The sequence below is a fragment of the Gorilla gorilla genome, chromosome 5 (genome assembly GCF_029281585.2).
Source record: "Gorilla gorilla gorilla isolate KB3781 chromosome 5, NHGRI_mGorGor1-v2.1_pri, whole genome shotgun sequence".
In the NCBI taxonomy this organism is placed as follows: domain Eukaryota; kingdom Metazoa; phylum Chordata; class Mammalia; order Primates; family Hominidae; genus Gorilla; species Gorilla gorilla.
This window is the reverse complement of record NC_073229.2, coordinates 45,411,783-45,438,309: the sequence shown is the minus strand read 5'-3', so window position 1 is coordinate 45,438,309 and position 26,527 is coordinate 45,411,783. Positions and strand designations below refer to the sequence as shown.

Sequence of the window (26,527 nt, the reverse complement as noted above, 5' to 3'; positions counted from 1 at the left end):
GTGCAGTGGCACAGTCTCCACTCACTGCAACCTCCACCTCTGGGATTCAAGTGATCCTCCTACCTCAGGCTCCCTAGTAGCTGCGACCACAGGCATGCACCACTACAACTGGCTAATTTTTTTTTTTTTTTTTTTTGAGACAGAGTTTCACTCTTGTTGCCCAGGTTGGAGTGCAATGGTGCAATCTCGGCTCACTGCAACCTCCGCCTCCCAGGTTCAAGTGATTCTCCTGCCTCAGCCTCCCAAGTAGCTGGGATTACAGGCATGCGACACCACCTGGCTAATTTTTTGTATATTTTGTAGAGACGGGGATTCGCCATGTTGGCCAGGCTGGTCTCGAACTCCTGAGCTCAAGGGATCCACCTGCCTCGACCTCCCACAGTGCTGGGATTAGTGGGAGGAGCCACAGCACCTAGAATGTCTTGGTAATTTAAATGAGACCGAGAGGCAGACATTATCCTGAAAAATCCATATTCAGTATTCTTTTCTGCAATAATGAAATAACAGGGAGGGGATAGAAGGCAATTCTGTTACTTCTGGTAAGAAATTTTCTTGGTCCGATTAGGAAATGTCAGAGTCCCTTCGCATGTATGGGAAAGAGAAGACGAAGTTAGAGGGGCTTTGATTCTGAAGCTTATTTCTGAGGCCTTTCAATGTTCAAAAGCGCTCAGCATGCCCAAGAACCACATTTTGGGGAATCATTCTGCACCCCAACAGTACCGTCACTATCCTATTATAACTTTGTAGATGAGCAAAGATTTAAAAAGAATAAACAAGTCACCTCGTGTCTGATCGGTAACAAGTCAGCTCGAGTCTGATAGGTAAACATTTAATCTAAAACCAAAGTTTTCTATTTCCAGAGTTTCAGCTCTTAACTACTTTCTAAACAAAGAATTGAATACTAAGAGATTATATTAAAATAGTTATAGGAGTTTTATAATTTTCATTGATGTTAAAATAATTTCAGAGTGGCGGAGCGCAGTGGCTCAAGCCTGTAATCCCAGCACATTGGGAGGCCGAGGCATGTGGATCACGAGGTCAGGAGTTGGAGACTAGCCTGGCCAACATGGTGAAACCCCGTCTCTACTAAAGATACAAAAAAATTAGCCGGGCGTGGTGGTGAGTGCCTGTAATCCCAGCTACTCAGGGGAGGCTGAGGTGGGAGAATCGCTTGAACCCGGGAGGTGGAGGTTGCAGTGAGCCAAGATTGGGCCATTGCACTCCAGCCTGAGCGAAAGGGCGAGACTCCGTCTCCACAAAAAAAAAAAAAAAAAAAAATTCAGAGTATAATACCCCTGTATTTATCGATAAGAAAGAAAATCAAATATACGGAATCAAAGTTACTCCATAATGGTTGGTAACAAATCTTTAGTTGGGTCATATAAAAGTGTCTTTTTAAAAACCTACGAGCGTCCAAGCGAAGCGGCTCACGCCTGTAATCCCAGCACTTTGGGAGGCTGAGGCGGGCGGATCACGATGTCAAGAGATCAAGAGCATCCTGTCCAACATGGTGAAACCTGGTCTTTACTAAAAATACAAAAAATTAGCTGGGCGTGGTGGCGCATGCCTGTAGTCCGCGCTAATCCGGAGGTTGAGGCATGAGAATCGCTTGAACCCGGGAAGTGGAGGTTGCAGTGAGCCGAGATTGCACCACTGCCCTCCAGCCTGACGACAGAGCGAGACTCCATCCAAAAAAAAAAAAAACCCACAAACAAAACCTACAAACACCAATTTTCTAGTTATAAGAACTTGTTTTAAGGATTTTAATTCTATTCCAATTAAGTCCTAAAGCTAACGCAATTATCAAAATCTCGAAGAGATTTTATTCAAACTTCACAAAAGGTCTCTAAAGTTGTCCAGAAACCTTGGTGAAACAGATTAGGAAATTTGGAAAGGAAATAATGCATAGACCCGTAGTACCAAATCATGAGACCTCTAATACAATTTTAAATATTAATGTAATAAAAATTTAAATTTTGGTGTAATAAAATCATAAATTTCAATATTGGTCCCAAGTATAGAGAAAAAGTAAATTTATGTTGAATGTGAAAAACATTATTTTTAAAATACAGCCGATTAAAAAATTGCTGGGGAACTGATTAAAACTATTGATAATTCCTAAGAAACATAGACACCAAAACATCACTTTTATCTCTTTAATAGAAATTGGTTAAACTATAATCAATATAAGGAGGTTACAAAACTCCATATACAACACTGTATACATTTTCTTGGAAAAATATGTGCAACTGCTCTGCAAAATACGTTATTAACTAGCCTGTGTGATGGGATAACAGATTGCAGTTTCTTAATTTCTTGTCCTTTCTTGTATTTCCCACAGTATTGATGTACATCTTCTGCGTTCAAAAGCAATTTTTTAAAGCCTCATAACGTGGTAACAAAATACTTTGCACATTACAAAATTCAGAACACGGAAACAAGAAGCTCGCTTTTTTTTCCCCCCTATTTCGGTTTGGCCCTTTAGATTTCCCCTCCCCCACCGGGGCGGGACTTCCCGCCGACTTCTTTCAGGTTCTCAGTTCGGTCCGCCAACTGTCGTATAAAGGCGCTGCGTCAGGCCAGAGTCCTCACAAAGCGTTGGGTGAGACTTCTCTTTCTCATCATGTCTGGCCGCGGCAAAGGCGGGAAGGGTCTTGGTAAAGGCGGCGCTAAGCGCCACCGTAAAGTACTGCGCGACAATATCCAGGGCATCACCAAGCCGGCCATCCGGCGCCTTGCTCGCCGCGGCGGCGTGAAGCGCATCTCCGGCCTCATCTACGAGGAGACTCGCGGGGTGCTTAAGGTGTTCCTGGAGAACGTGATCCGGGACGCCGTGACCTATACAGAGCACGCTAAGCGCAAGACGGTCACCGCCATGGATGTGGTCTACGCGCTCAAGCGCCAGGGCCGCACCCTCTACGGTTTCGGTGGTTGAGCGTCCTTTTCTATCAACAAAAGGCCCTTTTCAGGGCCCCCACTTCCTCAGCTGAGGAGCCGTGATGCTTGTTTGCCCGGTTTCTCTTTACCATTTGTTCGCGACTGCTGAGTTTGTGCTGCTATCGGAGCATGCGTCTCTAGTCGCTGTAAGTAGGCATCAGTCACTAATCGCTCTCCAGTAAATAAAATACCCAACACAGCTTGTTTCAGGTGCTCCAGGGCTTACTGACATGGGACGTCGCGCAGACTGTAGTGCAGTGTCATGGCTCACTGTAGCCTCCCGATTAGCCAGAACCTCGCGCGCACCACCACGCAAGGCTAATTATTTTTCCAAAGACTGGGTCTCCGTGTGTTTCCCAGGCTAGTTTCGATATCCTGGCCTCAATCCCCTCGCCTATACCTAATGTTGGTATTACAGTAGTGAGCCACCACGCCTGGCCACGATACTGTTGTTGAGGTTTTAGAGTTACATTTAAGGGGCAATTTTCGCAGTGTAGTTGGGGAGGAAAGTCAAGCAGTTATGGGTTTCTGTCGCTGTGAATCCAACTGCTGAACATAGCAAGAACTTCTTATGCAACAACCTTTAATCAGTGGATCGTAAATAAGTTGTTTATCGGTTTTGGCCCAATTCTTGAGAAAGGTGAGAATTTGAATCCTTGAGTAGAAATATGTAGCTTATCAGTACAACAAAGTGATCACAACAAAGACTAACTTATCCTTTGTTACTTAACGTGGGCAGAGCTTTACCGCTGAGAATTCCTCAGCCTTTGAGTGTTCTCTTATTTACAATTGAAGTTGATAAGATGGTATTAAAAGTGAGATTCCTAGTAAGTAAACTTAAAGGCCTGAAGGACCAGTGATTAATGGGAAGTGCTAATAAGTCATATTTGAGGTTATCCAACCCAAGATTCTGATTTAATTGGTTTAAGGATACTATCACCTTGTGGGTTAGATTTGAAAAATAATAATTGCTTTAAGGAAACAACCTGTTGGTATTTAAACAAAAAACTTTCCTTCTTGATTCTTACATGCTGTCACTTAGACAAATCTCTGGTCTACATGGCTGGATCTCTTTCTGCTAGTTAAATTCTGTGCTACCCTGTGAAAAAGAACAGATTAATAAAACGGTAGTGAGAACACAGGGAAAGATAAAAATCATAGCAAGCCCATCCAGTCATGCTGTAGTCATCCTCACAAGGATAGGGAAGGATCTTGTCCTTCATTTACCACCCAAAGTGTGAGTACAAACTTTAAAAACATATGATACTATAGGAATAATGAAGATGTCTCCATTTGCAAAAATTGTGTGAAAAAATGCACTTGACACAGGTATTTCCTATGATTTCATAATAGACAAAGATTTAATTACACAACTCCTGGCTGAATCTAGAGTACAAAAATGTGGCTGTTAGAAAAGGTTGCTCTCTGGGCCCGATGCAGTAGCTCATGCCTGTAATCCCAGCACTTTGGGAGGCCAAGGCTGGCAGACAGCTTTAGGCCAGGAGTTGGAGACCATTCTGGCCTATGTGTTGAAACCCTGTCTCTACTAGGAATCCAAAAAATTAGCCGGGCGTGGTGGCACACACCTGTAATCCCAGTTACTCGAGAGGCTGAGGCTGAGAATCGTTTAAACCTGGGACACAGAGGTTCCAGTAAGCCGAGATCACACCTCTGCCCTCCAGCCTGGGTGACAGAGCATCACCAAACAAAACAAAACAAAACAAAAAAACAAACAAAAAAAAGATTGCTCTTACCCAGGGATGATGGTCAGATGCAATTACAGGTTATGAATTTGGCATAAAAGTAATGCTAAGTGTTTCACACTGCACTTACTGTTGTCAGTGTTCTAAGTGTTTTTTATTTACCAATTCATTTACACTTGTTTGTCTTTTTTTTCAGGTCTCCAACTCCTGGGCTCAAGCTGTCCTCCCACTTCTGCCTCCCCAAAAGCTGAGATTACAGGCGTGAGCCACCCGGCCCTACTCATTTAATCCTTACAACAACCCTTAGAGCTGGGAACTATTTTTATCATCATCACATAATTGTTTACAAAAATAAATAGAGGCTTAGAGAGCATATGCACCTCAACCCAAAATCCCACAAGTAGAATATTATTGTTGTTACAGATTTGGTTGCAAATAATCTGCTTCTTATGATTGTGCTTTAAATTTTTCACCGTGTCACATCACTTTGGTGGTGTAAAATTATAAAACAACATTTACGTCTTAACTTTAAAAATGTGTTTTTGGCCCGGTGCGATGGCTCACGCCCATAATCCTAGCACTTGGGGAGGATGAGGCAGTCAGATTGCTTAAGGCCAGGACTTTGAGACCAGCCTGGACAACATGGTGAGGCAATTTCTCTACTAAAAATACTCAAAAATTATCTGGGCCTGGTGGCCTGCGTATATAATCTCAGCTACTTGGGAGGCTGAGGCACGAAAACCCAGGAGGCAGAGGTTGCAGTGAGCTGAGATCCTGCCACTGCTCTCCAGCCTGGGTGACAGAGTAAGGCTCTGTCTCAAAAAAAAAAAAAAAAAAAAAAAAAAATATATATATATATATATATATATATATTTATATGTATAGACATACATAGTTAAAATATATATATTATTTTTTACATCTTAAAGAGAAACATTATTTATATGCAAAAAATTTTATTTAGGCCCACTTAGCAATTCCAGATCTGACAACTTTTGAGGATTTAAAACTGTTTTTCATGTAAAATACAATTTTTTTCCCTTAACAAAAATTCAAATTAAAAAAAAAGTATGATTACAATTCCTTTGTGGTAATTACTTGGACTACAGAGTTTTGTACTTTTGCTTCAACTGAATCAATGCGACTATTATCGTCCTTCCAGATCTTTTGATGTCACCAATGACACACATCCATCATTTTCATCATCATAACAATGAGTGACTGAACCTCACCAAAAAGAAAACAAAAAACAAAAAATAGCTTTTACTCACTAGATTCCATTTATGAATTTAAACTCAAATCAAGTGTCCAATGCCAGATGAATGGATAAAGAAAATGGGGCATATATACAATGAAATACTACTCAGCCTTAAAATAAATCTTGTCATTTCTTATAGATGAAACTGGAGACCATTATGCAAAGTAAAACAAACTAGGCACAGAAAAACAAAAACTGCGTGATCTCACTTACATGAGGAATCTAAAAATGTTGAACTGAGTAAAATTGTCATTGCCAGAGAACAAGGATGGAGGTAACAATGGGACTCAGGAGGTATAAATACTGGAGATCTACTTTAAAGCATGGTGATAATAGTTAATGTACTTTATACTGGAAAATTGCTGATAGGCCTTAAATGTTCTCACCACAGAAAGTGAGGTGGATGTTAAGCTCGATGTAATCATTACACAATGAATATATGTCAGATCAGATTGTACATGTAATTTGTCATACCTTAATGAGGGTGGAGGAAAGTAAAAAATTATCTTAAAATCCTTTAAGAGGTCGCACTTTGAGAGGCCAAGGCGGGCGGATCGCGAGGTCAGGAGATCGAGACCATCCTGGCCAACACAGTGAAACCCCATCTCTACTAATACAAAAATTAGCTGGGTGTAGTGGCGCAAAACTGTAATCCCAGCTACTCGGCAGGCTGAGGCAGGAGAATCGCTTGAACCCAGGAGACGGAAGTTGCAGTGAGCCGAGATCGCGCCGCTGCACTCCAACTCGCAGACAAGACGAAACAAACAAACAAAAAAACCACAAATACTTGTGGATTTGGGGGCCTTTCAAAAACGATTTCCGATTACCACTGTCAAGCTCACTACGGGGGTTACAAAAACGTTTCTGGTACTGCACATTTTGTGTACAAGTATTTTCTCCATTACCTAAACAAGCTTCCGAATTTTGAGCAAGTTTAGACATTACATCTCTTAATTAGTCCTGCCTACAGTGACCGCGGGTGAATGGCCACACGTGTGCCGCTGTGTTCAGAAAACTGCTCCCCCTAGAACTGACTCAGAAGCAAGCAAAATTCTGGACCTACCAAAACCACTCCTCAGTGTTACCACTCTTCAGCTGAGAAAGTAGGGTGGCCCTGAAAAGGGCCTTTTATTGGTAGAAAAGGACGCTCAACCACCGAAACCGTAGAGGGTGCGGCCCTGGCGCTTGAGCGCGTAGACCACATCCATGGCGGTGACCGTCTTGCGCTTAGCGTGCTCTGTATAGGTCACGGCGTCCCGGATCACGTTCTCCAGGAACACCTTAAGCACCCCGCGAGTCTCCTCGTAGATGAGGCCGGAGATGCGCTTCACGCCGCCGCGGCGAGCAAGGCGCCGGATGGCCGGCTTGGTGATGCCCTGGATATTGTCGCGCAGTACTTTACGGTGGCGCTTAGCGCCGCCTTTACCAAGACCCTTCCCGCCTTTGCCGCGGCCAGACATGATGAGAAAGAGGAGTCTCACCCAACGCTTTGTGAGGACTCTGGCCTGACGCAGCGCCTTTATACGACAGTTGGCGGACCGAACTGAGAACCTGAAAGAAGTCGGCGGGAAGTCCCGCCCCGGTGGGGGAGGGGAAATCTAAAGGGCCAAACCGAAATAGGGGGGAAAAAAAAGCGAGCTTCTTGTTTCCGTGTTCTGAATTTTGTAATGTGCAAAGTATTTTGTTACCACGTTATGAGGCTTTAAAAAATTGCTTTTGAACGCAGAAGATATACATCAATACTGTGGGGAATACAAAAAAGTGACCGGGCTCGGTGGCTCACGTCTGTGATCCCACCATTTTAGGAGGCCGAGATAGGAGTGTACCTGGGCGTCAGGAGTTTGAGATCTGCGTGAGCAAAATAGCGAGACCCCATCTCTACCAAGACAACAATTAAATTAAATTAAAACATTAGTCCAGCATGATAGCGCTTACACTTTAGGAGACACTCTTTTTTTTTAATATATTAAAAAAAAACAAAAACCAGTACAGTAACAACAGCCTGTTATCCCATCTTCCCATCACACAAAGAGCTCTACTGCTAGCTAATAAGATAATTTGGTGAGCAGATAAATGCACATTTTTTCCCACAAAATGTATGCAGTATATGGCATTTTACAACTTCGCGTTGTTTTAATCAATTTCCCTTATTTAAAAAGTTTACAAAAGTGATTTTAATGTCTGTTTATTATTTCTTCTCCTGAATTCTGCCTGCTACAGTGTTAACCAATTCCCTAGGAATTTATTAATCAACCAGATTTTTTAAATAATTCATCTTTTCCCTGCGGATTAAGTACCACCTTTAACATTATACATACTCGGAACTATTACCAAAATTCTATTGTGTCTATAATTTAATCAAGGTTGTTTGCCAAAGGTAATCTATGTTCACGGTTAAAAGTTTAGAAAATTCACATTAGGAAAAATTTTAAAAGCAGTAATTTGTATCTGCTTAATATTCCATCATAAGAATTTTCTAGGTCCACTTTCACAGTATTTCTAGTATTTAGCAATAATGTGCTAATTTTATTTTCCTAATTTAAAGGAGAACTGTACAAAATTTACTTCCTGAGGAAAATGTAGAATTGAAACGCTTTGTCACAAAGGATGCAGATTTTAAGGTATTTTGATAACTGTTACTACATTTTCCTCAAAAGTTTTATTCCATTCACTTTTGCCAGCAGTAACTGCTGTGTATGTTTACCAGCATTGAGTATTATGGTTTTTAAATTCTACGTTACATTCAGAATTTACTTTTAGTTTTGTTGATTGAGTCTTGAGTTAATGAACTAGTTACCCAGCAAGATTTATTGATTTGTTTATAAGTAATAAATTGTCATCTTTAATATAAGCTTGTTTAGGCCGGGCGCGCTGGCTCATGCCTGTAATCCCAGCACTTAGGGAGGCTGAGGCAGGCAGGTCACTTAAAATTAGGACTTCGAGACCAACCTGGCCAACATGGTGAAACCCCGTCTTTACTAAAAATACAAAAATTAACTGGGCGTGGTGTCACACACCTGTAATATTAGCTACTCAGGAGGGTGAGGCAGGAGAATCTCTTGAACCTGGGAAGCGGCGGTTACATTGAGCCGAAATCACACCACAGCACTCCAGGCTAGACAACTGAATGAGACTCCATCTCAAAAAAAAGAAAAGAAAAGAAAAGAAAAAAACAATAAGAAACCTAAAAATTTTAATTTTTCGTGTAAAAACTGGCCACAAATTATTTGACTTACCTTGTTTGACTGTAAGTCGTAAGACCTCCGTTCCAGAGAGGGCCCTGCCCCATATACAAAAGAAATACTACACAGAGCGCCCAGGAAGAATCTAGACAGGCCTGGCTGGGTTTCCCCACTCAGTCTCTTAGCATTAGATCATACACATTATGTCCAGTCATATTTCTACATAGCTGTCCATACTTTGTTGAACCTAAGCATAAAAATGGACAATTTCCCCTGTATCTTTAGGTCTTCATTCTGAAGGCTTCTGCGTACATGTTAAATAAATGTGTATGCCTTTTCTTCTATTAATCTACCTCTTGACAGTGATTTTCAGTGAAGCTTCAGAGTGCAAAGGGGAAGCTTTCCCTGTGCCCCAACAAGTTCAATCATATGGTCAATGATTCAATCAATCCCGCCTATATAAAAAAAACCCTCATAAAAGCTCTGGATACCAAGGTCAGGGAGTTTATTGGTTTGTGAACACATAGATATCCTAGGGAGGTGACTCCTGGTTCCACATAGAGATGGCACAGAAGCTTTGCTTTCAGGACCCTTCCAAGCCTTGCCCTATGTGTCTCTTCATCTGACTGGTCCTGATTTGTATTCTTTATGATAGAACTATAATCATAAGGATAGCACTTTCTATATTCTATGAGTCATTCTAGCAAATTATTGAACATGAAGGGGTAGTGGGAATCCCTGGATTTGAAGCCAGTTGCTCAGAAGAGCAAGTGGCCTGGGAACCCCACTTGCAGCTGGCGTCTGAAGTTGGGACAGTCTTGTTGGGAAATGTGCCCTTTAACTGGTGAGGTCCGGCTAACTCCAAATAATCAGTGCCTGAATTGAATTGAAGTACATCAGTTGGTGTCCAAATAACTAGAAAGAAATTCATGTACGTAGTTAAAAATTTAGGAAATTCAGATTAGGCAAACTGAAAAAATATCTATAAATCACAGTCCGAAGATTATCCTATTAACTTTATGATATCTATCTATTGCAATAGTCGTCTTTTCATATATTTAATATTTTTTACATGCATGGATACACTGTGGAATTCTTTTAACTCTAAAGAAAGTGTAATCTTGACACAATTTAAAATGTAATTTCTTTGTTTTTTAGTGTTTCCGTGTAAATATTTACTTTGGAGAATAGTGAGCTCAGCCTCTGCAATCACACAAACCTAGACTGAAATTGTGGCTTCGTTGCAGATACTTTTGCTGTTTTTGTCTTAATTTCCTCATCTTTTTAATGAGAGTAAAGGCAATAAGAGTTACTCCACAGGATACTTTAGGAAATAATGGAGATAATTGAGAAAAATGGCTAGACTAGCTTAGTAGATCTCACTAGTCACATATATAAAATTTATATTTACTATTTATTAATATTTTATTGATATTCAATTACTTAACTTTTTGTATATATTTAAATTCACATTTATGCTATTTGCACTAGTCCAAATAAAGTACTTAACAATTTTTATGTCATTTAAATTTCTAATATATTTGAATAAATGCTTAGAGTTTTATGTTTTGATATAACTTCTAAACAGCTATTAGAATATATTAATAGCTAAAATAAAAATCAAATATAATCAAATGAAGGCTTTTTTTTTTTTTTTTTTGAGACAGAGTCTCACTCTGTCGCCCAGGCTGGTGTGCAGTGGCTTGATCTCAGCTCACTGCAACCTCCACCTTCCTGGTGTAAGCGATTTTCCTGCCTCAGCCTCCTAAGTAGCCATGCCACCAGGCCTGGCTAATTTTTTGGATTTTTAGTAGAGATGGTGTTTCACCATGTTGGTCAGGCTGCTCTCAAACTCCTGACCTCGTGATCCACCCACCTCGGCTTCCCAAAGTGCTGGGATTACAGGCATGAGCCACCGAGGCCGGCTGAAGACTCTTTTTGAGGCCTGTTCTTCATTTCCCACTTCAAACATCATCACAATATCAATAAACAGAATATGTTTATACACACAGTTAAAATCAAGACATACATAGTAAACAGATTTAAGATATGAAAGAAAAACATTGGAAAACCAAGAAGATACCTAAGAGAGTAGAAAGTTTGTCAAAGTTTGTCATTAATTTTGTCAGGAAAACCTGGTTTTCCTGGAAGGCTCATGTAGGGGAGGAAAAAAATATTTTCCCTCTACACTTCTGAGTTCTCAGCTAGAGCCCTTGTGACAAAAGACAGATTAAGAAGAGAAAAACAAACAAGTTTATTAACATGTGTACAGCACATGTCTCATGTGAGTGTACCCAGAAATGAGTAACTAAAAAATGTGACTTAAAACTCCAGTTTATATACAGCATCTTTAATAAGATCAATAAGTTTTTAGAGAAATTAGAAGACAAAGGAAAAGGATTTTGAGTTTTTAGGAGTGACAAATTGTGGGAAGGCAAGTATATAGGAAATTAATGGTAGATAAAGGCTGGTTAGTAAAGTTGTGATGCAGATTGCTCTGGTGCCCTCTCCAGGCTGATGAAAGTCTGATGTTCTCTCTGGTGATTAATTTTTGCCCTTTCTGGTAGAGAGGGGAGGAGAGACACCTCCGTACATTTATGTCCTGCTTTTAGGCAAATAGGGAGAGGGCAGAGAGTTTTCTTGTATCTGCTTCTTCTTAGTTGCCCTCAACTCAAATATTCTTTATGTCAATGTGGCATATTTTGGGGTGGTGTGTCATGCCACCCTTCACTCAAAAACAGCTAATCTCTACCCAAAAAGAGAATCCTGGCTGGGCGCGGTGGCTCACGCCTGTAATCCCAGTACTTTGGGAGGCCGAGGTGGGTGGATCACGAGGTCAGGAGATTGAGACCATCCTGACTAACACGGTGAAACCCCGTCTCTACTAAAAATACAAAAAATTAGCCGGGCATGGTGGCGGGCCCCTGTAGTCCCAGCTACTCGGGAGGCTGAGGAAGGAGAATGGCGTGAACTCAGGAGGTGGAGCTTTCAATGAGCCGAAATCATGCCACTGCACTCCAGTCTGGTTGACAGAGCAAGATTCCATCTCAAAAAAAAAAAAAAAAAAGAGAGAGAGAGAATCCTTCCCCTAAAAGGAGACCCTAAGTATCGGCCCTTACCCCTTGCCTAGTGTGCCTGCCTTTATTCAAAATGTGAGACTCAAAACTTATTCGAGTGTTACTCTTTTATTGTCTCACAATAAATCCAAGCCCATAACCATTTCTTGTAGGAATTAGTCTTTTTGAGACACTTCACAGTACTCACAAGCCTAAAGACAGAAAACTAGATTTTTTTTTCTTTTCAAAGAATTTAACCCTTGCTTAATAATAATCAGCTGTGACATTTGGCTTTAAGTGTGAAGTTACTAACAAACATAGCACTCCTAGGTAGAATCCACCCAACCATGACCATGAACTTCCAAGTTATAGCTTGAATGTACCCATTGCATTGAACGGCCTCTACTTTTTTTCCAAAACCCCGAATGCCTCTGTGCTATTTCTGTCTCATTTAAATTTAAGCTTCTTGGCCAGGTGCAGTGGCTCACGCCTGTAATCCTAGCAGTTTGGGAGGTCGAGGCAGGCAGATCACTTGAGGTCAGGAGTTTGAAACCAGCCTGGTCAACATGGTGAAACCCTGTCTCTACTAAAAATACAAAAGAAAATTAGCTGGGTATGGTGGCAGGCACCTGTAATCTCAGCTACTTGGGAAGCTGAGGCAAGAGAATTGCTTGAACCCAGGAGGCGGAGGTTGCAGTGAGCCAAGATCATACCACTGCACTCTAGCCTGGGCAACACAGCAAGACTTTGTCTCAAAAATTAATTAATTAATTAATTAAAGCTTATTTTTTTGTTTTTATATCCATTTTTTTATTTCCTTCATAAAGATGTACATTATATTACATTGACACATTATATTCACCTTATTTTGTAGGGTCACCATTGACCTAGGCACTACAGGGGGAAAAAAAAATGAAACCCAGTCTGCACTCCACATGACTTGTAAAAACAAGATATAGTCATCAACACCTCCAATATTGGCTTACACAGTTTCATGCTATAACAGTGGGTTAGAGTTCTCCAAGTGTATGGGGAAAGTAAAATCAATTAGTGTATGGGTAAAACAACTCAATAAATAACTTTTAAATATTGTTTTGCTAAGTATTCTGTGACCAAAATGTGAATTTTATCTCTTCTAAAATGACTACATACATATAAAGATTGTGTCGACCCCAAAATTCTGTTTTGTTCTATTAAAAATTAAAAATAGGGGCAGGGCACAGTGGCTCACACCTGTAATCCCAACATTTTGGAAGGCCAAGGCAGGAGGATCACTTGAGCACAGAAGTTTGAGAACAGCCTGGGCAACATGGTGAAACACTGTCTCCACCAAAAAAGATACAAAAATTAGCCCAGGGTGGTGGCCTGTGCCTGTCGTCCCAGCAACCCAGGAGGCTGAGGTGGGAGGATTGTTTGAGCTTGGGGAAGCCAAGGTGCAGTGAGCCATGATTGTGCCACTGCACTCCAGCCTGGGCAACAGAGTGAGACCTTGTCTCAAAAATATAATCATAAACAATTTTGCCAAGATTTCTGGATAGTATTTTCCTAATTTTTTTTTCTTTTAGATGTAGTCTTGCTCTGTCACCAGGCTGGAGTGCGGTGGTGTGATCTCAGCGCACTGCAACCTCTGCCTCCTGGATTCAAGCAATTCTCCTGCCTCAGCCTCCCAAGAAGCTGGGATTACAGGCGCATACCACCACACCCTGGTAATTTTTGTATTTTTGTAGAGATGAGGTTTCACCATGTTAGCCAGGATAGTCTCAAACTTCTCACCTCAAGTAATCTGCCTGCCTTGGCCTCCCAAATTTCTGGGATTACAGGCATGAGCCACCGCACTCAGCCTAATTTTTAAAAAAAATCTTTTGAGCTTTAATTTGTTTCTAACATGATACTTATGTATCAAGAATAGATGCTTCATCTAATGAGATTGTATTGTTCGGGCTCAGAAACCGATTCCCCAAAATATGGAGCTTTGACATACTGAACTGAAGAAGAGTACTCAAGGTCTTTCGGACCTTCCCCCTATTCCTCTCTCTCATTTCTCTATCTGAAAGCAGAGAATGAAGTTGTTCTCTGAAATTCCCTTATCTCTCTAAAGTATAGACCTGCCAAAGAAGAAAACAATTACCTCTGGTCTCTTCTCTGAGTTTTCATTAACTGAAAACTCATATCGGAAGAAGACTGAAGTCTGTCAACACACGGAGACAAACCTTTGTCACAAATCATTGTCTGGTCTGTGGGCCAAACAGACTGTCCTAGGCTGTTATATGTTATTCAAGCCTATTGAATTCCCCTAAAAATCACTTAATACCCCTCTAAAATCATCCACACTTCCCCAACTCCCTTTTCCCTAAGGAGAAGGGTACGTAATCATCTGTATTCTATTGCATGGGGCCTGGGGGGGGGGGGGGGGGGGGGAAGGGGAGGGAGTAATCACTGATTCTCCCCCATGCACATTAATAAATTTGTATGCCTTTTCTCCTATTAATCTGCCTTTTGTGAGTTGATTTTTCACCAAACCTTCAGAGGACAAAGGGGAAGTTTTCCTTTGGATTCTACAGTTTCAATAGACAACCAAAAGTTAAAGTTAAAGTTGGGAATTATTTAAATATGCTTCACTCTTTGAATGTATTATTCTTACTTAATCTATTAACATGTATATGTCTTTGCTAACATTTTGATAATTTATTGAATGGAATCCTAAATTGGAAATTCCTAGCATAAATCACACACATGTTAGAAAATATTTTTCAGGTTGGGTTTCTTTAAAGAAGTGTGAGGATTCAAAGGCTCTGGAAAAGCAATCTCAGTGCAGATGCCTTTTGAATCCTTCCAGGTATCTGAGTTTTCTCACAATTTTAAAAATTGATTTAAACATAACTAGAATATTTCTGGCAATTTAACTGTAACACATCTACAGAACACTCACTAGGTATTCACAGTGATATTAAGAGCAATTATTTTTTCCAGTTCATTTTCTTTGATTTACCTGATTTTTTTTGAGACAGTCTTGCTCTGCTGCCCAGGTTAGTGCAGTGGCGCGATCACGACTCGGTTCACTGCAACCTCTGCCTCCCGGGTTCAAGCGATTCTCCTGCCTCAGCCTCCCGAGAAGCTGGTGTTACAGGCACGTGCCACTGCACCCGTTTAATTTTTTGTATTTTTAGTACAGACGGGGTTTCACCACGTTGGCCAGGCTAGTCTCAAACTCCTGATCTCAAGTGATCCGCCCGCCTCTGACTCCCAGAGTGCTGGGATTACAGGCGTGAGTCACCACGCCTGGACTAACCCTCCACATATTTATTTATGACTTTACCTATAACTTCTGCTTCCCTAAAATGTACAAAACAGTTGCATTCTGACTGCCTCAGAACCACTTTCTCATGTTCTCGGGGGATTGTGTCTTCCCTAAGCCACGGTCACTCATACTTGCTAATAATCCTCTTTAAAATATTTTGGGCCGGGCGCAGTGGCTCACACCTGTGATCCCAACACTGGGAGGCCGAGGCAAGTGGACCACCTAAGGTCAGGAGTTCGATACCAGTCTGGCTAACGTGGTGAAACTCCGTATCTACTAAAAATACAAAAATTAGCAGGGTCTGGTGCCACATGCCTGCGGTCCCACCTACTCGAGAGGCTGAGGCAGAAGAATCGCTTGAACCCGGAAGGTGGAGATTGCAGTGAACCGAGATCGTGCCATTGCACTCCAGGGTGGGCAACAAAGTGAGACTACACCTCAAAAACAACAACAACAACAACAACAAAAAAACCCCACATATACAAGTACATTTATATGTACGAAGCGAGTCCCAAAAGGTACCTAACAGGAGACAAACTTAACAGTGAACTGGCTCTTTCTTGAGAAACGTGGACGGCTCTGAAAAGAGCCTTTGGGGTGTGGGTCACGGCGGACCCGTTACTGCGGCGAGAGGCTCACTTGGAGCTGGTATACTTGGTGACGGCCTTGGTGCCCTCGGACACGGCGTGCTTGGCCAATTCCCCGGGTAGCAGTAGGCGCACGGCCGTCTGGATCTCCCTCGAAGTGATGGTCGAGCGCTTGTTGTAATGCGCCAGGCGTGACGCTTCTCCGGCGATACGCTCAAAGATGTCGTTGACGAAGGAGTTCATGATCCCCATAGCCTTGGAGGAGATGCCGGTGTCGGGGTGGACCTGCTTCAGCACCTTGTACACATACACAGAGTAGCTCTCCTTGCGGCTGCGTTTGCGCTTCTTCCCATCCTTCTTCTGAGCCTTGTTAATGGCCTTCTTGGAGCCTTTTTTAGGGACTGGAGCAGATTTGACTGGTTCAGGCATGGTGGAAAACAAAATAAAAGACAACCTTGTGGCTGTTTCGTCCTCTTTATTTAAATGTTATTATGCAAATTAGGAGTAGAATAGGTCAGTGCTGATTGGTGATTATCCGTGGATGACGTCAGATGCCAGTTTTGCCCAATCAAACTAGGTATCCTGCATAATCGAGTCCTATTGGTCTAAATAAAAATAAAACGTTAGCCAATCGCACAGCTTCCTTTTCGCGCCCAGTAGAGGCTATAAAATGTACGTTTTTCTAATTTCATTTCAGTCTTTCTTGACTGTATAGATAATAGGCCTTTTGCCATGTCTGGGCGTGGTAAGCAGGGAGGCAAAGCTCGCGCCAAGGCCAAGACCCGCTCTTCTCGGGCCGGGCTTCAGTTTCCCGTAGGCCGAGTGCATCGCCTGCTCCGCAAAGGCAACTATGCGGAGCGGGTCGGGGCTGGAGCGCCGGTGTACCTGGCGGCGGTGCTGGAGTACCTGACTGCCGAGATCCTGGAGCTGGCTGGCAACGCGGCCCGCGACAACAAGAAGACTCGCATCATCCCGCGTCACCTCCAGCTGGCCATCCGCAACGATGAGGAGCTCAACAAGCTTCTGGGCAAAGTCACCATCGCACAGGGTGGCGTCCTGCCCAACATTCAGGCCGTGCTGCTGCCAAAGAAAACTGAGAGCCACCACAAGACTAAGTAAAGACCGAGTTGAAAAGCGCATAAAAACAAAGGCTCTTTTCAGAGCCACTTCAACAATCATAAAAAGATGACACGAGTCCGTTTTCAGCTGCTTCACCACTCCACAATACGCTCATGATGTTTCGGTTTTAATCTTTAACCTGTTTACGTTGCCTGAATTTCAAGTTTGTTTGTTTTTTTTAAGTTCTTAGTGTAGATATTAACAAGGTACGTTTGCTAACACGTGTTTTCAGGGGTTTTACCTTGGTGGCCAGGCTGGTCTCTGACTCGACCTCAGGTAATCCACCCGCCTAGGCCTCCCAAAGTGCTGGGATTACAGGCGTGAGCCACTGCGCCAGGCCAGTTTGTGGTATCTTGAAGGCATTTTACTGGGACACAACTTTGACAAAAGTCAAAGCATCTTACTGGGAGTTACATAGTAGGTACTGGTGGGTTTTATTTATGATTCTGGGAAACTCACTGGGCTGTAAGGAATATAGTATAGTATTCGGTTTTTAATATGCTTACTAGAAAAAGTATATGGATTGCTACTAGACAGTATGTTTCTCTACAATTTCACAGTCTCTAGATTGAAAACTGAGTGTAGAGTCCTCAGCCCTATTTCCTGGCCTCTAGGAAAGGAGCTGCTCAATGGGTATATTTAAACAAAACCAGACAGTTTTATGTTTACCAATGTATACATTGGTCATGTTTTGTTTTCTATTTTTAATTTTTGCACTTACAAGAGTTTGGAATAAAAAAGAAAATTGGCCTTAGAAGTTTTCCAATTAAGGGTCTTTCAAACATACACATGTTCTGCAGTGACCCAATAATTACATGTATTTATGTTAGTGTACTGCTGAAATCACATGTTAATAATAGTTAACTTCATTGTATGTGTTCTGATATTTTTCTGTTTAATTCTATACGTAATTAACCTTTTTGTACCTGGGTGTTATGTTACAAATGTATCCTGTAAACACTTACAATTAGTAAGTGAGTTAAATACTTAGTAACTGCTGGATAAGTAGATGGCCAAGCATAGTAGTCCAAGCTGGTGATGTTCGATGGTAAGGATGGTTCTGAATACTTATTGATTCCAAGAGCACTAGTGGGTGAATACCCGCACTCAGAAAAAAATATCTCTTCTGAGAAAAGCCAAAGGCTATTTTGAGAATAGTGAGGTCAGTTCCTCATGTTATCCGTTTTTTGTTTTTTTTGTTTTTTTTTTTTTTTGAGACAGGGTCTCGCTTTGTCACCCAGGCTGGAGGACAGTGGTACGATCTCGGCTCATTGCAACCTCCAACTTCTGGACACAAGCGATTCTCCCAACGCAGCCTCCTGAGTATCTGGGACCACAGGCGCACGCCACCACGTTTGGCTAATTTTATTTTTTGGAGAGATGGGGTTTCGCCACATTGCCCAGGCTGGTTTCCAACTCCTGGACTCAAGAGATCCACCCGCCTCGGCCTCCCAAAGTGCTTGGATTACAGGCATGAGCCACCGCGCCCGGCCTGTTGTCCATATTTCTGTATGGGCATGTCAAGGTCCTTTTATTTTGGGCCTTGAAAAGGATTGTTATGCCACTTATGAGTTTTGCCATCTCAGGAAATTCAGACACAAGAATTATGTCCTTTTTTTAAAATTTATTTTTTCTTTGTTTGTTTTGTGTTTTTGAGATGGAATCTCCCTCTGTCGCCCAGGCTGAACTGCAGTGGCGTGATCTCGGCTCACAGCAACCTCCACCTCCCGAGTTCAAGCGATTCTCCTGCCTCAGCCACCAGAGTAGCTGGGACTATAGGCACATGCCACCACACCTGGCTAAATTTTTTGTATTTTTAGTAAAGACGGGGTTTTACCATGTTGGTCAGGCTGGTCATGAACTCCTGACAAATGAGCTGAGTTGGATGGTTACCAGACTATTGTAATTCAGTACATGGAGTGTTTTGAAAAGACATAGAGTATTCATTTCCACATAACTAGAACTACTCACTGTCCCTTAAATAAATAATTCCTCATGTAATTATAACTGGAAATTTAACTGGCAGTATATTGGCTGCATATCTCCAGGAGAGGATGCCCTACCCAGCCAGCAAGAGTATTGATTAGTACATACCAGGCAGTCTCTGTGTGAGCCCTTCCTGATTTATTACTAGCTCTTAGTTTCCCAGCACAGAAAGAAGGAATGCACTATTTACGCACTCAACAATACCCATCGGTTTAGCAGTTGGGCCCCTAAGTGTCCTAGAGGCACTGCTTCCCTCCAAAATAGTGTATCTTCCTTTCCAGAAGAAAGCTAATTTCTGAGAGGGGAAAAACTCTATTTTGTTTTGCTTACGGTGTTGATTCCAATTAAAAGTATTAAAGCATTATTTTAATTTGTAAAATATTAATCATAAATTATTTATCTTTCTAAATTCCATATATGTGGAAATAATGAAATCATGAACCCACACACAAGAAGATGAGGATGAGCAGATTGTGAATGTTGCAGTAGTGATCTTGATATCAAATTTCCAAAAAAGCGTATTAAGTATGTAACCAATTCTAATAACTGAAGATACATAAATAGCCAATTGAAACAAAATAGAGAATTAAAACTGCTTTTTAAAACTCAGTGTAAAAATACTATGATCTTTCCACTTACATCCTTCACAAGTTAAGCTAAGGAGAGACAGAGATGATAACACACATACACAAGCCAATTTGCCAGGGAAAATCTTGAATACTTATAAGAATGCTAGAGAGCTCACAGAAGAAAAGTTATAGAAATCTAGCATTCTGAATACAAGAATGGATGAGGTAAGGGCTTTCCTGGCCCACAAGAAGCTGATTTGAGCATATCTACCAAGCTGATGTATTTCTTTCATTTGAGATTTTCCATGTGGGTATGTCTCCTTACTATTATATACCCATGCATTCATTCATTTATCCAACAAATACTGATCAAAAGCTCCTACGTTACTGGAGATATGCGAGTAAACAAAAGTTCCTCCTCTCATGAGCCTGTATTTTAGAACACACAAGCAATACATCAGCAAACTCTGGTACAGCATATAGTGACAAATTCTAGGGTGAAAAAAATAGGTGGGGATTATAGATTTTATTTAGTCATACAAAGCCTCAATGAGAAGGTAACATTTAAGCAAAGACTCAAGTATTTTATCCTGTGCTCACAAAAACTACCACAGGCTTACCTACAAGGCAGTCTTATTTTGAATACTCCTGACAGTTCAGAGTTTTAGCCACTGTCAGCAGAAGTCAGAGAAAACACTTTCTCTCCCACACGTATTTTTACATGGGGCTTCAAAGGGAATGTTCTCTGGCGGGCTTTCTCCAGACGACTTTTAATCCTCAAACCATCTGTCATTAACTACATTTAAGTGGTTTAAGCAGGCCCAAAATCCGACTTGAAAAATTTCAAAGAAAACTTAACACTGCTTAGGAACGGGGGGCGGGGGGAGAATGTTTCACTTTAGCCAGCATGAGCTACATTAACCTGAATTTTTCCAACTTCAGTACAACCTTAGTTTTATTTCTGGCGTGTTGGCAAGAAATATACACACACCACAGTACAGGTTAGCAGAAAATTAGAAGCACCATCCGGTCGAAACCGGGCTGCGGAGATGGGAGGGCAATACACGAAGGAACTTTTGGCTACACTCAATGCTTATGGAAAAATGCCGGACATTATTAGATGTTAAGACTCCCAAAATTAGCATTCAAAAAGGGATAGGCTGAGTCACGAAACAGATTGTATAACGTCTGGAAATGGGCCCTATCTACTACAGGCAAAACAAGTACCAGGAAGAATTCCTGAGAGAAACAGATCTTTTCAGCGCGCATGTGGGTGGCTCTGAAAAGAGCCTTTGGGTATGTAATCGGTGAGTCCTTGAGACTCAAGCCCTCTCACCGCGGATACGACGTGCGAGCTGGATGTCCTTGGGCATGATAGTCACCCGCTTGGCGTGGATGGCGCACAGGTTGGTGTCCTCAAAGAGCCCCACCAGGTAGGCCTCGCATGCCTCTTGCAGCGCCATCACCGCGGAGCTCTGGAAGCGCAGGTCGGTCTTGAAGTCCTGCGCGATCTCACGCACCAGACGCTGAAAAGGCAGCTTTCTGATCAGCAGCTCGGTGGACTTCTGGTAGCGGCGAATCTCGCGGAGAGCCACTGTACCAGGCCGATAGCGATGGGGCTTCTTGACACCGCCGGTGGCCGGAGCGCTCTTCCGAGCCGCCTTGGTGGCCAGCTGCTTGCGCGGAGCCTTGCCGCCGGTGGACTTGCGAGCAGTCTGCTTCGTACGCGCCATGCCTTCAGAGCTAGATTCACTTCAGGAGAAAGAGAAAGCTAGCCGCTTATTTATAGTGAGAGTCTGAAGCTGATTGGACAAAAGTATGCTGAAGGCCTACCCAACAGTAACCGGATTGGCGAAGGACTCAAATTTTTGTTGTTCACCTATTCCTCTGACAGACTTAGCAGTTCATGGTCTCCATATTTTATTTTCTATTTTCGCTATACAGTTGTTCACTATACTAGCGATTTCCAGTGGAAATAAATGAGAGCAATATAAGTAATTTACACTTATCTAGGAGAACATTGTAACAAAACAATGAAAAATTAATTTTTAATATTTTGCTTAATCCAATATAGCCAACATATTTCAATGTTATCGAAATTAAAATTGTTAGGTATTTTACAGTTTTTGGCACTGACTTTTCCAAATGCAATGTGTATTTTATATAAAATTCATGCTATGGAATTTCCAATGATCACTATCCACAATTGGCTAGTGGCTACAATACTGGACAGGACAGCCATATACACCCGTCCCCTCAATTTTCTATCTTTTGACCACTTAAATTTTAAAAACTTCTATTTTTATAACCAAGAAAAGCTGGTTCGCATGTGAGAAATTCAAGGCCAAAAAATGTCAAAGAAACAACTTTATGTGAACTTTTCACTTTTAAAGTAATTCCATTGCAGCTTATTTTTCCAATACTCTAGAAATGTAATTCATTTTTTTTTTAGAATCTATTCCATTCGTACATCCAGATCTGATTCACATTAAAAACATCAAGTCAGATATTTTAAAGTGGAATTTACCATGCTGAAACAAATTAAGTCATCTCTATACTAAGAAATCAATTTGTGTGGCTGGGGGTGAGAAAGCTAGGGAAATTTTAATTTCAATGAATTTTCAGAAAATGCTTCAAAGAGAACTACCTGGCACCATAAGTAACTGTTCTATAATTAATCTAATAATTATTCTCAACTCAATCATTAATGTTCAAATGCAATTAATTATACAGATTCGAGAGATATTTCTCAGAAATGAATAATCCAAGTCGTTGATCTAGATTTGGATTTAACGTCGAATGCTTGGTTTGTCATTTACCAAGACCCAGAAAACATCTGGCCCCAAAGCAGACATGTTTGCTTCTCAACAGACTAAAAGCAAAACCCGACGGTGAACCATAAAGAATTCAACATACTTGGATAATGCCAGCTTAGGAAAAACTAAATTTTCTTCCACTAAGCTTAAGATGAAGGGGGGTTTAATACTTCTGTTATCCAGGCTTTTTAAAAAGCTAACGAGATTGTCACTACCTAACCAAGACACCGAAGACTGATCTACGTACGTAACCTTTGGAGTGGTTTAGAAGTAGGCAAAGACGAGAAATTACATTAAACATAGTGCTCAGTTCTTCCACAAAATTGTAGGTGGCTCTGAAAAGAGCCTTTTGTTCCTTTGGGATTGAGTTGCTGCAAACTAATCCAGGTTTCTACTTGCCCTTCGCCTTGTGGTGGCTCTCGGTCTTCTTGGGCAGTAGCACGGCCTGGATGTTGGGCAGGACGCCACCCTGTGCGATGGTGACTTTGCCCAGAAGCTTGTTGAGCTCCTCATCGTTGCGGATGGCCAGCTGGAGGTGACGCGGGATGATGCGAGTCTTCTTGTTGTCGCGGGCCGCGTTGCCAGCCAGCTCCAGGATCTCGGCAGTCAGGTACTCCAGCACCGCCGCCAGGTACACCGGCGCTCCAGCCCCGACCCGCTCCGCATAGTTGCCTTTGCGGAGCAGGCGATGCACTCGGCCTACGGGAAACTGAAGCCCGGCCCGAGAAGAGCGGGTCTTGGCCTTGGCGCGAGCTTTGCCTCCCTGCTTACCACGCCCAGACATGGCAAAAGGCCTATTATCTATACAGTCAAGAAAGACTGAAATGAAATTAGAAAAACGTACATTTTATAGCCTCTACTGGGCGCGAAAAGGAAGCTGTGCGATTGGCTAACGTTTTATTTTTATTTAGACCAATAGGACTCGATTATGCAGGATACCTAGTTTGATTGGGCAAAACTGGCATCTGACGTCATCCACGGATAATCACCAATCAGCAGAGACCTTCCCCCTACCTCGGCCGCATAAACTACTATATAAAAAGAGGAGACCAAGTTCTTGTTTTGGTTTTGCCAGTATTGTTTCATTATGCCCGAGCCGGCCAAGTCTGCTCCCGCCCCGAAGAAGGGCTCCAAGAAGGCGGTGACCAAGGCCCAGAAGAAGGATGGCAAGAAGCGCAAGCGCAGCCGCAAGGAGAGCTACTCCGTGTACGTGTACAAGGTGCTGAAGCAGGTCCACCCCGACACCGGCATCTCTTCTAAGGCCATGGGAATCATGAACTCCTTCGTCAACGACATCTTCGAGCGCATCGCAAGCGAGGCTTCCCGCCTGGCGCACTACAACAAGCGCTCGACCATCACCTCCAGGGAGATCCAGACCGCCGTGCGCCTGCTGCTTCCGGGGGAGCTGGCCAAGCACGCGGTGTCGGAGGGCACCAAGGCCGTCACCAAGTACACCAGCTCCAAGTAAATTCTCAAGCTCTTGTCCAACCCAAAGGCTCTTTTCAGAGCCACTCACTATTATCTAAAGAAGAGCTGGTTCGCTCTTCCTATCACTGGGGGCGAGGGGTCATAAATCATTTTGATCTATCCACTAAATTAATCTAGCTCTTTGAAAGCCATTTAAGGTGAAATGTATATGAGGTACGTGCATATGGCTGCCAATACCATAGAGGGTCCGACCTTTGCGCTTGAGGGCATAAACTAAGTCCTTAGCAGGGACTGCCTTGCGCTTTGCTCGTTCCGTGTAAGTAAGTCAAGCGCATCCGGGATCACGTTATCCGGAAATTCCTTGAGCATCCACGGGTTTCTAAAAAGTTGAGACCAGAATGTGTTTGACACCGCCGGGCCAGGCTCCAGGTGGTGGGTCTGGTGATGTCTGGATGTTGCACAGCAACTTGCGGTGGCGCCCCCTTTACCCAATCCTTTCCCTCACTTGCGCAACCAGACATGATTTTAAGGCACGACAAAAGACCCGAGGTAAAAACCAAAAACAGCACTAGGGAAACAAGGCTGGCGTTTTTAATCTTTCCGACTAAATTGGAAACTAGAGGGGTGGGCGCGGTGGCTCATGCCTGTAATCCCAGCACTTTGGGAGGTGGAGGCGGGCGGATCCCTTGAGCCCAGGAGTTCGCAACCAGCCTGGGCAACATAGCAAAACCCCATCTCTGCAAAAAGTACAAAAATTAGCCAGGAGTGGTGGCGCGCCCCTGTTGTCCCAGCTACTTAGGAGGCTGATGTGGGAGGATGGCTTGAACCTGGTAGGCAGAGTTTACAGTGAGCTGAGATCGCACCACTGCACTCCAGCCTGGGTGATAAAGCCAGGCCTTGTCTCAGAAAAAAAAAAAGTGGGGGATCAGTAAAAGTTAACACCTTACCTTCTCCTAATTGTCAATGCCTGCTAGCAAAAGATGCCAGAGTAGATTTTTAAAAGTTTTTCTTGCTTTCACCCAAACCCAACTGTTTTTCGTATACTATTTACCATCCAATTTACTAACATTTATTAAGCATCTACTATTCACCATAGGCCAGTCATAGTATTCTGCTATAGGAATGGAAAATCCTGAATAAGCCTCCCAGACCTTAATTCTCAATCATTGCTGGTGGCCCCACAAATTGGTAGTGCTTTTTTCATAAAGGAAAATTTGGTAATACCTGTCAAAATTTTAAAATGCACCTATCTTTACATCAGAAATTTCACCCCTAGGAATTTACTATTTTTGAAAATATGCAAAATAATATATGCAGGGGTTTCCAGCAGCACTGTTTGTAGTATAAGACTGAAGCAATTTGACTGATTAGCAACAAATTACAGTACATCATTCTATCTAGTAAAAAATAAGAAGGCTCTTTTTCATAATTATTTACTGCTTATTATGTGCCAGATAATGTCCTAAAAAGCTCTCTACATACGTTAAATCATTTAGCTTTCATAACAACTTTCTGATAAATTACTATTTTTATACGTGTTTTACAGATCATAAAATGGGGGTTCAGAGAGCTCGAGTAAATTGCCTAAAGTGTGAAATTGTACAGTGGGAAAGTTGTCAATCAAAATGAAGTCACTAATGTTAAGAAAATCCTGACACAGAGCCAAGAAAGGCCATAAAGAGAAGGTTCTCACACTTGTATGCCTAATAACAAAAATTATCACAAAAGATGGTAAGAGCCACCACCATAAACACAGGCCATCAAAACCTTACACACACAAAAAATACTTCTACAAGACCATTTGCCCAACAACTGCCTTCCCATCCTTGGACTGGCATCGCCCTTGTTATTGTAACCCTCCTTATTTTTTTCTTTAAAAACCTTTGTCTTCCTTTACCTCCTTGAATACACATGTACTTTATAGCATATGGATTCCCATTACAATGCTTTATTCCCAAATAAATGTATTTTTCTTTAGAGAGCCTCTATGTTTGTTACTTAGGTTGGTAACAGGTAATGAGTAGTGAAAACATGATTCAAAACCAGAATCTGGTTTCAGAATCCCTATTTATAACCAGTGTATACTATATGGCTTCTCCAGGTGCTAATAATGGGATGATCTCCAAAATTTGCTGTCAAATGCAAAAAAAGCAAGATACAGGATAATGTGCAGTAGAATTTTGTGTGTGTTTGTGTGTGTGTATAAATGTAAAATATTTTTGGAAGGATACTGGATAAATTGCTATCAGTGGTGGCCTCTGAGGAAAGAGAAAGTTGGATGTCCTACAGACAGGGATGGATGGAGGATCTTTTCATTGTAACCTTCTTATGGTCTTTGAATTTTGAATCCTATGTGTGTATTGTCCATCCATTAAAAAAAAAAAATAGCGTAAAGAATCACTTCACTTGATTATCAGTAAAACACACATTATAAGATGATAAATGCTGCAGTAGAGATATGAATAAAAAGCCTAAGGAGCACAGAATAAATAATATTATGGGTGGGAGTGGGAAGAGTGCCAAATAGCATTCTAGGCAATAAGAAAATGGGTGTCACCTTCAAAAAAGCAGAAATATTGTGGTGTGGC

The 26,527-nt window shown here is 42.0% G+C and overlaps 7 protein-coding genes across 9 annotated transcripts in view; 3 read left to right on the top strand and 4 right to left on the bottom strand.

Moving 5' to 3' along the window:
* The window catches only part of LOC101128472 (histone H4), a 40,741-nt gene extending 35,255 nt beyond the window's left edge, over nt 1-5,486 (top strand). Inside the window, exons 2-3 of one of the 3 annotated variants that reach the window (XM_063707416.1) lie at nt 968-1,119; nt 2,342-5,486. In XM_063707416.1, coding sequence (XP_063563486.1) covers nt 2,624-2,935 — 312 coding nt within the window. In that variant the 5' untranslated portion in view covers nt 968-1,119; nt 2,342-2,623 and the 3' untranslated portion in view covers nt 2,936-5,486. The remainder of the gene's footprint in view (nt 1-967; nt 1,120-2,341) is intronic. The other 2 variants (XM_063707415.1, XM_055390513.2) reach the window with 2 other exon arrangements.
* Nucleotides 5,487-7,002: 1,516 nt separating this feature from the next.
* Nucleotides 7,003-7,411, bottom strand: LOC115934962 (histone H4). Its single transcript, XM_031012285.3, has one exon. It carries the CDS (start codon nt 7,356-7,358, stop codon nt 7,047-7,049), a length of 312 nt encoding a protein of 103 aa, XP_030868145.1. The 5' UTR covers nt 7,359-7,411; the 3' UTR covers nt 7,003-7,046.
* Nucleotides 7,412-15,990: 8,579 nt separating this feature from the next.
* LOC101142132 (histone H2B type 1-M) lies at nt 15,991-16,482 on the bottom strand. Its single transcript, XM_004043466.5, has one exon. It carries the CDS (start codon nt 16,448-16,450, stop codon nt 16,070-16,072), a length of 381 nt encoding a protein of 126 aa, XP_004043514.1. The 5' UTR covers nt 16,451-16,482; the 3' UTR covers nt 15,991-16,069.
* A 219-nt stretch (nt 16,483-16,701) lies between these two features.
* Nucleotides 16,702-18,354, top strand: LOC101141751 (histone H2A type 1-J). Its single transcript, XM_063707411.1, has one exon. The coding sequence runs from the start codon at nt 16,754-16,756 to the stop codon at nt 17,138-17,140; it is 387 nt and encodes a 128-aa protein (XP_063563481.1). The 5' UTR covers nt 16,702-16,753; the 3' UTR covers nt 17,141-18,354.
* A 1,852-nt stretch (nt 18,355-20,206) lies between these two features.
* On the bottom strand, nt 20,207-21,428 carry LOC101141136 (histone H3.1). Its single transcript, XM_004043463.3, has one exon. It carries the CDS (start codon nt 21,426-21,428, stop codon nt 21,018-21,020), a length of 411 nt encoding a protein of 136 aa, XP_004043511.1. The 3' UTR covers nt 20,207-21,017.
* Nucleotides 20,207-23,295, bottom strand: LOC109023047 (histone H2A type 1). The gene has a single exon (XM_055390505.1). It carries the CDS (start codon nt 23,293-23,295, stop codon nt 22,903-22,905), a length of 393 nt encoding a protein of 130 aa, XP_055246480.1. The 3' UTR covers nt 20,207-22,902.
* Nucleotides 23,296-23,559: 264 nt separating this feature from the next.
* On the top strand, nt 23,560-24,029 carry LOC101140761 (histone H2B type 1-F/J/L). Its single transcript, XM_004043462.4, has one exon. It carries the CDS (start codon nt 23,599-23,601, stop codon nt 23,977-23,979), a length of 381 nt encoding a protein of 126 aa, XP_004043510.1. The 5' UTR covers nt 23,560-23,598; the 3' UTR covers nt 23,980-24,029.
* Nucleotides 24,030-26,527: the final 2,498 nt, after the last annotated feature.

Excerpts from the sequence above, each read along its gene's own strand:
- LOC101142132 (XM_004043466.5), bottom strand. The coding sequence starts at position 16,450 with ATGCCTGAACCAGTCAAATCTGCTCCAGTCCCTAAAAAAGGCTCCAAG.
- LOC101140761 (XM_004043462.4), top strand. The coding sequence starts at position 23,599 with ATGCCCGAGCCGGCCAAGTCTGCTCCCGCCCCGAAGAAGGGCTCCAAG.
- LOC115934962 (XM_031012285.3), bottom strand. The coding sequence starts at position 7,358 with ATGTCTGGCCGCGGCAAAGGCGGGAAGGGTCTTGGTAAAGGCGGCGCT.
- LOC101141136 (XM_004043463.3), bottom strand. The coding sequence starts at position 21,428 with ATGGCGCGTACGAAGCAGACTGCTCGCAAGTCCACCGGCGGCAAGGCT.
- LOC101141751 (XM_063707411.1), top strand. The coding sequence starts at position 16,754 with ATGTCTGGGCGTGGTAAGCAGGGAGGCAAAGCTCGCGCCAAGGCCAAG.
- LOC109023047 (XM_055390505.1), bottom strand. The coding sequence starts at position 23,295 with ATGTCTGGGCGTGGTAAGCAGGGAGGCAAAGCTCGCGCCAAGGCCAAG.